We start from the raw sequence: 13,734 nt of genomic DNA, 5'->3' as shown, positions 1-13,734 counted from the left end.
CAGCGGAGGCGGAAACTTGACACTTTGGACTTGGGAGTGGCTTTCTCCTTTCCCTGGTGCTTATAAACTTCAGCCTCAGGGCTCCAGATCGGTTAGCTGCGTCCCATCTTCTTGCCCCGGTGAGTTACTCTTCCTGACTCTGCAGAGAGCCTGGGGACCTTCTTTTCTTTATCAGCTCCCGGGTCCCTCCTTCCAAGCGGGCTCAGGCAGAGATTATTCAGGAAATGACTTTAGGAAAGCAAGCAACGGTCGTTGCAGGAGTATGTGGGTGGGTTGACGGACATAAATGAGGGGGATGAGTAGGCATGTTTCTTCCGTTCCTGGACCCCCGAGGGCCCTGGTGTCCAGGCCAAACACTTTGTGGGTTGAGGACTTGAGTTTGGAGAGTTCCTTTCTAGACCTTGTCAACCATGGACAGTAGCGGGGAAGGTCGATGGGTTCTTGTGCTGAGCACACTCCGACCCCCTTAGCCAGAGGTAGGGAGGGTATGGGGCAGAGAAGATGGCCCGATTGAGCCAGCCCTGACTTCAATTGTGCCTTTGCCAGCCCTAGACTTCTCTACCAGGAACAGTAACCAGTATGTGGGGAGGGTGGAGATTCCTGTCTCAATATAAATCAAACTTGGAGACAGATAACCTCTTGACCCTAAGACAGGGAGTGAGAAGGGGTCTTTAGAATAGAGCCCCTACAGGGGATGTTGGCACATTCAGAGGACTCCGAAGAAAGACTCCCACAGGTAGAGTGGTTACCACATGGAGAGACCACTTCAGAGGCATCCCTAAGACAGACACTCTAAAAGGATGCTCAGACAAAAGTGATTTCCGACGTGAAGCTAACCTGCAAAACTGTTGCCTGTTCTGGACCCTTTCGTCTTTCCAACACTGGCCCTTTCAGGCAGCCACGACACCCATTCTTGGATCCCTGACTCTCCTGGTCTGTTTCTTTTCTGTCAGGTCAGTCTGTGTGGACATCGGCTCCTGCTTTGGCACTAATGGCAGCAGAGCCCCCGACTGAACTGGAGTCAGCCATTGAGACAGTAGTCACTACCTTCTTCACCTTTGCAGGGCGGGAAGGACGGAAAGGTAGCCTGAGCATCAACGAATTTAAGGAACTTGTCACTGAGCAGTTACCTCATTTGCTTAAGGTTGGTAGAGGTCTCTGGGTCTAAGATTTTCTATGTATGCCAGATGATGACACTGAACAGGTAATGGGACAGAGAACAGTGTGAGTGACTGAATGTTTAGGTGGTTCTGTGAGGCAGATGCCTCAGGTAGGGGTGTGTGTTTGTGTGTGTGTATGTGTGTCTGTGTGTGTGTGTGTGTGTGTGTGTGTGTGCGCGTGCGTGCGTGCAAACATGCTGTGTTGATGCAATTGGGAATGATCTGTTGTTGGGCTCTGTGCTTCTGTTGAACAATGCTGTTAAGTCCTACCTATGTCTCTCTGGTCTCATTTTCTCAACATATTACTGGACCCAGACATGGATTCTCGGAGATTTACAGACAGTAAAAAACTAAAAGGAGGCTTAACAAAAATAAAACTACAGGGTTTGGGGATTTAGCTCAGCGGTAGAGCGCTTGCCTAGCGAGCGCAAGGCTCTGGGTTTGGTCCCCAGCTCCGGGAAGAAAAAAAAAAAAAAAAAACTACAAGCCAGGCATGGTGGTGCATCCTAGTACACCTGTAATCCCAGCACTCAGGAAGTCGAAGTAGAAGGATCAGGATTTGAAGCCAGGAGACCTTTCCTCAACAAACAATACACAAAATTATAGTGAGCAACACTCTGAGTATACTCAGGCCTGTGAGGAATGGGTGTGACTACTTTCTACCCCTTTCTAATCCCTCAGTAAAGGGATCATTCCACAGAAGTGTGTGCGGAAGGATTTAACTTATTGACTCAGTCTGCATGCTCTTCTAGTCTGCTAACTGTATTTTACATCCTTCATGAAAATGCACAGGCATGTAAGAGTGCAGACTATGGTGGGCGTGGTGGCACACACCTTTGGTCCCGGCACCTGGCAGGCAGAGGCAGGCAGATCTGAATTTGAGGTCTGCCTGGTCTATAAATCATGTTCTGGGACAGCCAGGGCTACATGGAGAAACCCTGTCTTGAAAAACAACAACAAAAGAGTGTGTGAATATGGTTTTTGAGATAGTCTCATGTAGCTAAGGGTAGCCTCAAACTCCTGATTCTCCCTCCTGCCTCTACTTAAGAAGGCTGAGGTTAGAGGCATGTGACCCTGTCCAACATGAATATGGATTATCTTTTTTAAAAAAATAGGGGCTGGAGAGATGGCTCAGTGGTTAAGAGCACTGACTGTCCTTCTAGAGGTCCTGAGTTCAAATCCCAGCAACCACAAGGTGGCTCACAACCACCTGTAACAGGATCCTATGCCCTGTTCTGACAGCTACAGTGTACTTACATATAATAAAAAAAATAGTATATTACATTTTTTAAAGATTTATTTATTTATTTTATGTATGTGAATACACTGTTGCTGTCTTCAGACATACCAGAAGAGGGCATCAGATCCCATTACAGATGGTTGTGATGTGGTTGCTGGGAACTGAACTCAGAACCTCTGGAAGAGTGCTCTTAACTGTTGAGCCGTCTCTCCAGCCTCAGAATGCTTATATCTCTTTTTTTTTTTTTAATTTTTTTAACATTTATTTATTTATTATGTATACATCATATAGCTTTCTGCCTGCATGTACACCTGCAGGCCAGAAGAGGGCACCAGACCTGATTATAGATGGTTGTGAGCCACCATGTGGTTGCTGGGAATTGAACTCAGGACCTCTGGAAGAGCAGATAGTGCTCTTAACCACTGAGCCATCTCTCCAGCCCCGCTTATATCTCTTAAGAGCTGTCGTTCTCTTGATTCAGCAATAGGCTCACACACTCAAGCTTAGCATAATCTTCTTAAAGACTTTTTTTTTAAGATTTATTTATTTATTATATATGAGTACACTGCAGCTGTCTTCAGACACACCAGAAGAGGGCATCGGATCTCTTTACAGATGGTTGTGAGCCACCATGTGGTTGCTGGGACTTGAACTCAGGACCTCTGGAAGAGCAGTCGGTGCTCTTAACCGCTGAGCCATCTCTCCAGCCCCTAGCATAATCTTCTTGGTAGCTTTAATTGTTCTGAGGAAATAGGTTTAGTTTGCCCATTGTAGCCTGCCGTAGGGCACGCAGAGTCCTTGCTCTTCTTGTACTGTGTGTCTTGAGGGGCTCATGCTCGCCACACTGCTTGCAGAAAGTCAGGCAGGTCTTAGAAAGTCCAAGACGTTCCTGCTGGGAGTGCCATCTAGCACAGAAAGCTTTTGCTTGTTTATCTATTTTTAATATTTATTATTTTCATTTGATGTGGTGGGTATTTCGCTTGTATGCGTGTTGGCACACCATGTGTGGGGCTGGAAGAAGGCATCAGGTCCCCTAGAACTAGAGTTATAGATTGTTGTTAGTAGCCATGTGGGTGCTGGGGATTGAACCTAGGTCCTCCAGAAGAGCAGCTAGCTGTCTTAACCACTGAGCCATCTCTCCAGCCCTTGTTTACTTTTTTTTTTTTTTTTTTCGGAGCTGGGGACCGAACCCAGGGCCTTTCGGTTGCTAGGCAAGCCCTCTACCACTGAGCTAAACCCCCAACCCTCCTTGTTTACTTTTTAAGACAGAGCCTCTCTGTTTGTCCCAGGCTGACTTTGAACTTGAGATCCTCCTGCATTTTCTTCCCAGGTGTTAGGATTACAGGCGGACACTGCCTCACCAATATCTTTTCTTTTTCTTTTACTTCTTTCCTTCCTTCCTTCCTTCCTTCCCTCCTCCTTCCTCCCTCCTTCCCTCTTTTTTTCTTTCTTTCTCTCTTTCTTTTTCTTTTTTTCCCTTTCTTTCTTTCTTTCTTTCTTTCTTTCTTTCTTTCTTTCTTTCTTTCTTTCTTTCTTTCTTCCTTTCTTTCCTTCTTTCTGAAACAGAGCCTCTTTGTGTAGCCCTAGCTGTCCTGGAATTTAATGAACCATATCACATCTCCCCAGCCCTTTTAAAAATACTGAGCCCCTCACCCTGTTATTACTGTGTATTCTCGTTAGTCTTGACCTCACTCTAAAACAGGCTGAGCTCCTACTCACAGCAATCTTCCTTCCTCAGCCTCCTAAGTGCTGGAATTACAAGAGCACCACAACCCATTTGTATTTACTTAAATTCTTATTTCTTCCGTATTTTACTGGCAAGTTTGATAAGTTTACTTTTCAAGAAGAACTCCCACCCTTTTTATTTATTTATTTATTTGCTTATTTGATTTTTAAATCTTTTAAGACAGAGCCATCATTATATAGCTTTAGCTGATCTAGAACTCACTATGCCAAGCTGGCCTTGAACTTACAGTGGTCCTTATGTCCTGGACTCCCACCTGACTGGGATTTTCAGGCATTTGACACTACCCCTGACTCATAGCATTTTATTATGTTAAAAAGTCCAGTAGGGAGCTGGAGTGATGGCTCAGTGGTTAAAGCACTGACTGCTCTTCAGAGGTCCTGAGTTCAATTCCCAGCAACCACATGGTGGCTCATAGTCATCTGTAATGAGTGAGATCCGATGCCCTCTTCTGGTGTGTCTGAAGACAGCTACAGTGTACTCCCATACATAAAATAAATAAATCCTAGAAAGATTTTAAAAAAAAAAAAAAAAAAAAAAAAAAAGTCAGTAAATATTTAACTTAGGATCACATCAGTCACGCTTAAGAGGAAGCTGCCATCTTTACCCTATGGAGTCTCTCCAAGGTGTGCACTTTAAGTGAACTGTGTCGGAACTGGGCTGAAGTCCCGGACACCTGGCTGCTGTCTGCCAGAGAGTTGCTTGGTATGAATACCCACCCGTTGCTGGCGTCAGGAGTGTTTTGTGTTGAAGCTGGGCTTGGTGGTGCACACATGCAATCCCGGCACGTGAGAGGTGAAGGCAGGAGGATCAGGACCTCAAGGTCCTTCTCAGCTATCCAGAGGGTTTAAGGCCAGCTTAGACCACGTGAGACCCCGCCTCAGGAAACAACCAAACCAGAGTGATCTGTGGTGACACCAGGTATGGAAGCACATGACTGTAATTCCACATCATTGCAAAAGCAGCTTTCAAAGGGAATAAGAAATAGTTTATTCTGAGCCAATTATGAGTAACCATGGCTAGAACTAGGAATGGGGTTGCCTGGAATGACACATTAGAAAGTGGAAGTAGTTACACAGTTTTTTATTTTCTCTTTCTCTTCTTCCCCTCCCCCCTTTTTTGAGGAAAGATCTTATGCACCTTAGGCTGGCATTGCATTTGCTTTGTGTCTGAAGACGGTCTTGAATCTCCAATCTTGTGAATCCCTCCTGAGTGCTGGGCTTGCACGACTGTGCCATCATACCTAGTTTACATGGTGCTGGAGACAAAACCCAGGGCTTTTTGCATACCAAGTGAATACTCTGCCAACTGAGCTATCTTCCCAGCTCCATGAAGGGTTTTTGCTTGTTTGTTTGTTTTTGTGAGGGTTTTGGGGTGTAATAGCTCTGGATGTCTTGGACTCACTTTGTAGAGCAGGCAGGCCTCAAATTCATAAGATACACCTGCCTCTGGCTCCCAAGTGCTGGGATTAAAGGCGTGCACCACCACACCTGGCTTCCTGTGAACAGGAAATTGAGGCATTTTCTGATTATATTGGTGGGGGCCTCAGATTACGCAAGTTTCACAGCTGAGCCAAGCCTGGAAGTCTCTGCTATAGATGCTCTCTGGAGACTCTTAGCTTTAGGCTAGTTCGAGCTAGCAGTAAGATAATACGTTCCAAAGGTTTTACCTGATATCAAGTTAGATATAGAGGGGCTGGGGAGATGGCTTGGCGGTTAAGAGCACTGACTGCTCTTCCAGAGGTCCTGAGTTCAATTCCCAGCAACCACATGGTGGCTCACAACCATCTGTAATGGGGTCCGATGCCCTCTTCTGGTGTGCCTGAAGAGAGTGACAGTGTAGTCACATAAAATAAATCTTTAAAAAAAAAAAAGGGTTGGGGATTTAGCTCAGTGGTAGAGCGCTTGCCTAGGAAGCGCAAGGTCCTGGGTTCGGTCCCCAGCTCCGAAAAAAAGAACCAAAAAAGAAAAAAAAAAAAAGTTAGGTATAGAAAGTAGGTGCTAAATGGCTAAAAGACTAAGGAGCTAAAAATAACCCAAGATACTTTTAGCTCTGTATCTGTAACATTCCGACTCCTCACAATCATGGCATTCTAACCGGTCAGCCCTGTAGAGACTTTAACAGATTCTGATTCTACAGCATCTTTAGAGTCTATAGAATCTTTAACACAAATGTGTGGGGTTGGGGATTTAGCTCAGTGGTAGAGCGCTTGCTAGGCCCGTGGGTTCGGTCCCCAGCTCTAAAAAAAAAAAAAAAAAAAAAAAAAAGAAAAAAACCCCACAAGTGTGGGTTTTTTCCCCCCTGGGAGCTTCACTTGGGAGGAGGAGGAAGAGGAGGCAGGAGGATCCAGAATTCAGACTAGTTTGGGTCATATAGTGAGTCTTTGTCTCAAAACCAACAATCAGGTAGAACCCAAAGTAATTTTCTGTGCTAGACGTGAAGAGAGAGAAACTTGTTTTTTCTTTTCTAATCAGTTCCCTTAGTTCAGGGTTCTTAGAGGAGGCCTAATTGTGACATCTGTGTGTAAGTGCTATTTCTTTTTTCCTTTTCTTTTCCTTTCCTTTCTTCCTTCTTTTTTCTATTTTAAGTAGTATATGTCTTTATATTTTCTAACTGGTTAATATTCTTAGAACTAAAAGCTATTAAGTTTTTTGGAGACCTGGTCTTTTTACATCCCTGGCAGGCTTCACATTTGCTAGGTAGCTATGGATGGTCCTGATCCTGGCCCTCCTGCCTCCACCTCCCAAGTGCTGGAACCATAAGCATGTGCCTCTCTGCCAGCTTTACCTATAAATGGTTTTGTGTGATTGGTACTACAGGTTGAGGATAGAGCTTCATGCATGTTAAGTAAACTGCCCAGGGCTGAGCTATAACCATAGCCTTTTAAAAACATTTGAAATAGACTCTCATGACATAGCCCAGGCAGGCCTTGAACGCTGGAGTCTCAGCCTTGGACGGCTGAGATTACTGTCATGCACAACCAGGCCTGGCTCATTTCTAATAGTTTTTTTTTTTTTTTTGGAGGGGGCAGGGTGCAGGCAGGGAAGAAAGACACAGAACAGTAGATGGGAATTGAATCGCTGATTTAGAAAACCTGGGTTTGAGCTGGAACGATGGCTTAGTGGTTACGAGCTCTGGCTGCCCTTCCAGAGGACCAGGATTTCATTCCATTGCTCCATCATGGCTCACCTTTGTCTGTGCTCCAGTCGAGGGGATCCACACCCTCTTTTGGCCTCAACAGGCACAGGCACGCACATGGTGCAAAATACCCTCATATATAAAATAAAAAATAAAATGAAAGAGAGAGAGAGAGAGAGAGCGAGAGCGAGCGCTGTACTGGATTCAAATACAGGCTCCGGCTGTTCATTTGTGCTTGGCACCAGTATCTGATTTTTCTTTTTCTTTTTTTTTTTTTTTTTGGTTTTTTTTTTTCGGAGCTGGGGACCGAACCCAGGGCCTTGCGCTTCCTAGGCAAGCGCTCTCCCCCTGAGCTAAATCCCCAACCCCGTGATTTTTCTGAGGTTTAAGTTTCTCATTTGCTAGGCAGACTTGTCACACCTTTCTTGTTCAATTAGCGATGTATTTATTTAACCCATACTTATTGAAGACCTACTCTGTCTTTTCCTGTTTTGATGAACAAACTTCAGCTGTGTACTTGACACTGAATGTACGGTGTCGAACAACATAGACAAGGTCCTTGTGCCACCACGGAGGCTGTCATCCTAGTAGAGCATGAGGATCAAATGAAATAAATAAATAATATAGAGTCACCATGCCTGGAATCAAGGACCTAAGACTGCTTGCCGCTCTCCCCCTTGGCTGCACTCTTTTCTCCAGCTGGTAGTGGAAGTGTTGTCCAATGACTGAGCTTATGCTGCTGCTATAAAACCACACTAGGAATTTGCTTCCTGTCATCTAGAGATCTGTTTGGCAGATCTTTGCCTTTCTCCAAATGTTGACTCAAAGGTTGAGCATGGGGGCTGGAGAGATGGCTCAGTGAGTGTGCACACTGCCCTTGCAAAGGACCCAGGTTCCATTCCCAGCACCCATGTGGCAGCTTACAACCATCCGTAATTCCTGTTCAGATATTCTCTTCTGACCTCTGTGAGCACCAGGCATGTGTATGGTATACATACATTCCACGTGTTGGCAAAGCACCCATAAGTATAAAATCAAATGAATAAACCTAAAAACCAAAACAACCCCCCTACACCCCCAAATATCTCCCAGCACTGAGAATCAAGCTCCATTTGAGGCATCCTTCAATCTGACGTCCACCAGTTGTTCAACAGTGGCATTTATGTTGTAATTGTTTATCTGGTAACAAATCCTTTCATCATGAAGGCCGGCTTACAGAACCTATTGGTTTCATAGCCATGACACTCTTTGTCAAGAGGACCCTAGAAAGCCAGATAACCTGGTATTTTTGCTATTCCCCTGGCCTACTGGGTGGTGACTACATTGAGAAGACATTAGAGTGACGCGAATAGCCAGCAGGGGCAGTAGTGGAGGAGGAAGGTAGTTTACAATCAGCCAGAGTGTGTGCTCATGTTCCTTGGATATAGGACTTCCAGGCAGTGCAGCCCTGGAACCTTATCCTTCAGACCGGGATTATCCGTTGGCGCTGTCTGAGGGAAGGCACCTGTACTTCCCTCTCTCCCTGCCCCGAGAGCCCTAACCTTTCCCTTTTACATCTTCTTAGGATGTGGGTTCTCTAGATGAAAAGATGAAGAGCTTGGACGTGAATCAGGACTCGGAGCTGAAGTTCAATGAGTACTGGAGACTGATTGGGGAACTGGCAAAGGAAATCAGGAAGGAGAAGGTCCTGGCGATTCGCAAGAAGTAAAGTCTGCTGTTGGGATGGGGGCCAGCAGGGCCTGCTGGGCAGGGCCAGGCAGCACTCCATTCCCCCAATAAAGCTTCCTTCCTGAAACAGAGATGCTTATTTTTTTTTCTTTTTTCTTTTTTCTTTTTTTCCGGAGCTGGGGACCGAACCCAGGGCCTTGCGCTTACTAGGCAAGCGCTCTACCACTGAGCTAAATCCCCAACCCCAAGAGATGCTTATTATAAAAATAAAGCACCACTCTGATTTCTTTTCTTGAGACTGGGAGATGGGAATGTTCCATTTTTACCTGAGATGGAAACATGGAAATCATGGGTACTTTGAAGACAAGGAGTGGGGTTCCTCTTCAAATATCTTACAGCATCTAGAACTATGTGATTTTTTTTAAAGATTTAATTTAATTAATTTTTATTTTTGTTTTTGTTCCTCTGTTGTTGAGGACAGAACTCAGGTCCTTGAGCGTGTGTGGCATAGTAACATCTTGCACTAAGTAGGTGCTCAATAAATATATAGTTGATGAGCAAAAAAAGTACAGAGATTTGAGGCAGGCAAGGCAGCTTTTGGGACTCACCTCCGCGTCTCTAGTTCTCAGTTTCTTCTATATAACTCCTAGAGTTTGACCTTTTGTTTGTAATAATGAACATCACTAAACATTTTAACTGTATTACCCTCGTTAACTGTCACAGCTGTTAAGGTTAATTAATTCAATTGATTTTTGCAGTGTTGAGGATCGGACTAAGATCTTGCACACGTTAGGCAGTTGGGAGGAGCCACACCCCCAGCCCTCATTTAGCTTTCTTTCTTTTTATGCTGTTGTTATTATTTTTTAAGATAAGAGTCTTGCTACCAGGCTGGAGTGATGGTTCAGTGGTTAAGAGCACTGACTGCTCTTCCAGAGGTCCTGAGTTCAATTCCCAGCAACCACATGGTGGCTCACAACCATCTGTAATGGGATCTGACACCCTCTTCTGGTGTGTCTGAGGACAGCTACAGTGTGCTCATATACATGAAATAAATAATAAAAAAAGAGTCTTGCTACCTTCAGCAATTCTGTTTCAACTTCACAGGTGCTGGGATTAAAGGTGCATTCCTCCTTCTGGCTCTGAGGAAACATTTTTAGGGAAGGTTAGGTTACAAAGACAGGAATGGCCAGAACTGGCCTGGAGAAGTGCTCCTCAGATATGACAGGGAGAGGGAGCTGTGGTAGTAGGGAGCACTTGGGGACTTGAGGGGTGAGTGTTTTGTATAACTCACCACTAGAGAGAGTAGGGGTGTGGCAGTGATGTAAGCCTCCTGGGTTGTCACTGCTGTGACTGTGGGTGTCCACTTGGGGCAGCTAGTCAACCAGAGAAAAATTAGGAGAGACAAATTCCCCATCAAGAGGCAGGAAAGAGGCCCCAGAGGGACCTCAGAGGGGTCCCTAGGCTTTCGGAGGGGATAGCAGAGACATTTAAGAGGTTTTCCAATTCCTCAGCCTCTCAGATGTCGAGACCCTTGTAGGGTCTCCAAACTGAAGCCTTTCAGAAGTCTCCAAATGAGACATGTAGAAGAGACCCTGATTGAGACCAGAAACACAGGGGCCCTCCAGCATGTGACACAGGAAGACTGTCTATATATATGCTCTGATTTCAGAGTAAGGAAGGGAATTTTGACGCTAGACCCATGTGATCCTTCCTTTGCCTCCTCTGCTCCTGCCTTCTACATGTCTCTGCTTCCCTGTGGCTTTAGGGCCTAGTTCCTGGGCAAGTAGGAAGGCTAGTTGGGTTGATTACAGTCCAAGGAAGTACCTTTCAGGCTCCCCATGGGGTGCCTGGATAGTAGTTTGGAGGGCTGGTATTGAGATGTCTTACAGGGCGGAGGTAGGACTTTGAAGGAGGGAGGAGGTAGCGATGTAACCAGTTTGGAGAGGTTGTTACCTGCCAGGTCACTCCTTTGAGCCTTGCACATGTGTACCCTGGGCTGCTGCAGGGCACTGGCAGGGCTTCAGGTGAAGAAGGCTCAGTGCGGTTCCCAGTACCAGGGCGCACTCCTCTGGCCTCTCCTGTCAACCTTTCATCTCTAGGCTGCCAGGACTGGGAAAGGCTTGGCTCTAGGTTTCAGCAGGCCAGCATGTTCCTAGCCAAATTAGCTCTAGTTGGGAGGGAGAGGAGAAGAGAGATGTCAAAGCACAGAGATCCATGGGCCTCTTTCAAGCACTTGCTCCCATAAACTTACCTTGATCAGCCCTTGCTTCTCCCTCTGCTCCCCTGCCTCATAGCTGCTTAAGGTTCTTACTCTCCCCTCTGCACCCCCTAGCTTTTCTTTCTCCTCTCCCTGTGACTCTGTAAGGTAATCTTGTGCCAGGGGCATCATCCCATCCCCAGCTCTCCACAGCTTCCTCCTCATGGTAGGGGTGGGGACTGACTCCAGAACTGTAGAGGGTGGGGCTCATAAAGCTGGCTCCCAGCCCAGGAGGCTGCAATAGCTGGGGTGGCTGAGGGATAAGGCCCTGGCCCTGCCCCCTGGCCTCCCCTCCCTTCCCCCAGGTATAAGAGCTGAGCTCAGGTGAGCCAGCTCCTCCATCCTGTCTCCCAGCTGCCAGCAGGTAAGAAAGTGTCTTCAGCCTAGACGGGCTGTCCTTCTCCAGGGAGCACCCCATGCCTCTCTTGCCCAAGTCTTGCAGGGGTGGCTGGAGGAGGTGGGAAGGAGTGAAAGTGAGGTGAGGCCCGGAGTGGGGTGGGATTCCCTCTGAGTGGGTTGGCTTGGGGGCTGTGGCCTTAGTCCTGGAGTTTTGGCAGGAACTGGATCAATGTGGAGTACACTCCAATCCCTTAGGTTGAGGGTATATGTTGGGTGGAGCCAAAAGTGGTCATGAAAAAAAAAAAAAGAATGAGTTCTCCTCTCACTTTAGGCCTCCCCCCTCCTCTAGGCAGATCATGATCCAACAGTTCCTGTGGGGCAGGCTATAGGACAGACGACAAAACTCAACTCACAGAAGAACCAGTGTACCAGGAACAATGGGACAGTGTCGGTCAGCCAATGCTGAGGTGGGCCCACTCATCCGGCCTCTCTTTCTGTTCTTACAGTCTCCTCTTCTGTTATGAGGGTTTCTGCTCTATTCCTAGGCCTTGGCCTGTAAATATTGCCAACAAGCTCCAAATGCCCTCCCCTGTGCCTACACAGGGTGATGCAAATGAATTTCTTCTGGAAATAGGATGTCTGGGCACATGCTAGGGCCTGCCCTGCCTGAGATGGGGGTGGTAAGGCTTGCCTAATCAGTGGCTTAGGGCAGAGGCCACTGTGCCCTAGACTGTGTCCTAGAGGAGAGGGAGTGGGGCAGGATTCTGGCTTCTGTAGTGCCTTCTAGTCACTTTCTACCCTGTGGATTCTCCAGGCTCCTGAGAAGGGTTTTGTAGGGTGGGTGGGTCCTTCTGATGTGGGTTGTATCTCCTATCTTCAGGATGCCCAAGAACTCAGTGATGTAGAGAGGGCCATTGAGACCCTCATCAAGAACTTCCATAACTACTCTGTGGAGGGTAAAAAGGAAACACTGACCCCTGCTGAACTTCGAGACCTGGTTACCCAGCAGTTGCCGCACCTCATGCCGGTACTGAGGGAGTGGACCCCTCCCCATCCATACCCCTGACTTCCCAAGCTAGTGTTCCAAGACCCTACCCACACTTTCCCCCTCTCCTTTCCCCCTTGTGGACGCCTGGTAGGCTCCTGTGCTATTCCTTGCCCCAGGCCAGGGTGGAGCAGGAAGATCTGGAAGTGCTGCCTTGTTGAGTTTTGATGTCTTTCCTGTCCTCAGAGCAACTGTGGGCTAGAAGAGAAAATTGCCAACCTGGGAAACTGTAATGACTCGAAACTGGAGTTTGGAAGCTTCTGGGAGTTGATTGGAGAAGCAGCCAAAAGTGTGAAGATGGAGAGGCCTGTTGCTCGGAGCTGAGAACCTCTACTTGGAACTTATTGGGGGTGTTGGGGGTAAGGGATTTTAGAGGCCCTGGAAATAAAACTTCTCTCAACCTCCACCACCCCTTTCCCCAGCATGCATCTCTCCTCATCTCTGCAAAGTTCAGGTTCAGGACAGGCTTCCCTGTGGGCTCTGTGGAGCTCCTGGGTCCAGAAGTCCTTATGTCAAGGGCACTCAGGGGGTGGGTTGGGGCTGGAGAGGATATGCAGGGATCCTGGAAGGGTAAGGGCCAAGCAATTTGGTAGTGGGGGAAGGGCAGAAAGGAACTGGGCTATGGGAAGTGATCCAAAGAGTGGGGCTGGGAAATCTGGCTGCATATTTGGTCCTGAAAAGGGTGTCTGAGAACCTACCCCCTTCTAATCTTGTCCAACCTAAAGTGTAGTTGTCTGCCCTGAGCTATCCATGCTACTTCCAGCTCTGCCCCATCCTCCTTCCAGGGTCTGTCCCTGAGTAGGGGCAGGGGAAATAGGAGCAGAGTTGCAAAAGAGGTTGAGGAGGGCATGACTTTATGACTTTGGGGTGAGAGGACCAGCTAGATGCTTGAGCATTTATGGATGATAGTTATTTTATATCATTTGATTAATAAAAATATTGGAAAATGTAAAATGTGTTGTCTTGACTCTTTATTCCTCTCCTCTGCCCAGTGTTCAGGATCCAGGGATGTGAGGTTCTTTGGGACAATGACATAGTCATTGGTAGGTGAGAGATACGAGGATGGAGTGGTTGGCAGTAGAAGAGACTAGGTACTCACTTCTCTCCATGGACTTGAGTTGAGGGTGGTCCCAGTCCTAAAAG

General features: G+C 46.9%; 2 protein-coding genes across 3 annotated transcripts; both read left to right on the top strand.

Annotated features, from left to right (window-relative positions):
• Positions 1-14: 14 nt before the first annotated feature.
• Positions 15-9,081, top strand: S100a13 (S100 calcium binding protein A13). Its single transcript, XM_032897854.1, has 3 exons — positions 15-119; positions 954-1,144; positions 8,847-9,081. The coding sequence occupies exons 2-3, from the start codon at positions 992-994 to the stop codon at positions 8,988-8,990; spliced, it is 297 nt and encodes a 98-aa protein (XP_032753745.1). The 5' UTR covers positions 15-119; positions 954-991; the 3' UTR covers positions 8,991-9,081.
• A 2,381-nt stretch (positions 9,082-11,462) lies between these two features.
• On the top strand, positions 11,463-13,545 carry S100a14 (S100 calcium binding protein A14). 2 transcript variants are annotated; one of them, XM_032897845.1, is made up of 4 exons: positions 11,463-11,571; positions 11,896-12,013; positions 12,427-12,573; positions 12,778-13,545. In XM_032897845.1, the coding sequence occupies exons 2-4, from the start codon at positions 11,984-11,986 to the stop codon at positions 12,913-12,915; spliced, it is 315 nt and encodes a 104-aa protein (XP_032753736.1). In that variant the 5' UTR covers positions 11,463-11,571; positions 11,896-11,983; the 3' UTR covers positions 12,916-13,545. The 2 variants fall into 2 exon arrangements, with proteins under 2 accessions (XP_032753736.1, XP_032753737.1); XM_032897846.1 differs by lacking the exon at positions 11,463-11,571 and adding an exon at positions 11,663-11,685.
• Positions 13,546-13,734: the final 189 nt, after the last annotated feature.

The sequence above is a fragment of the Rattus rattus genome, chromosome 3 (assembly GCF_011064425.1).
Source record: "Rattus rattus isolate New Zealand chromosome 3, Rrattus_CSIRO_v1, whole genome shotgun sequence".
Lineage (NCBI taxonomy): Eukaryota > Metazoa > Chordata > Mammalia > Rodentia > Muridae > Rattus > Rattus rattus.
This window is presented reverse-complemented; position numbering and strand designations above follow the sequence as displayed.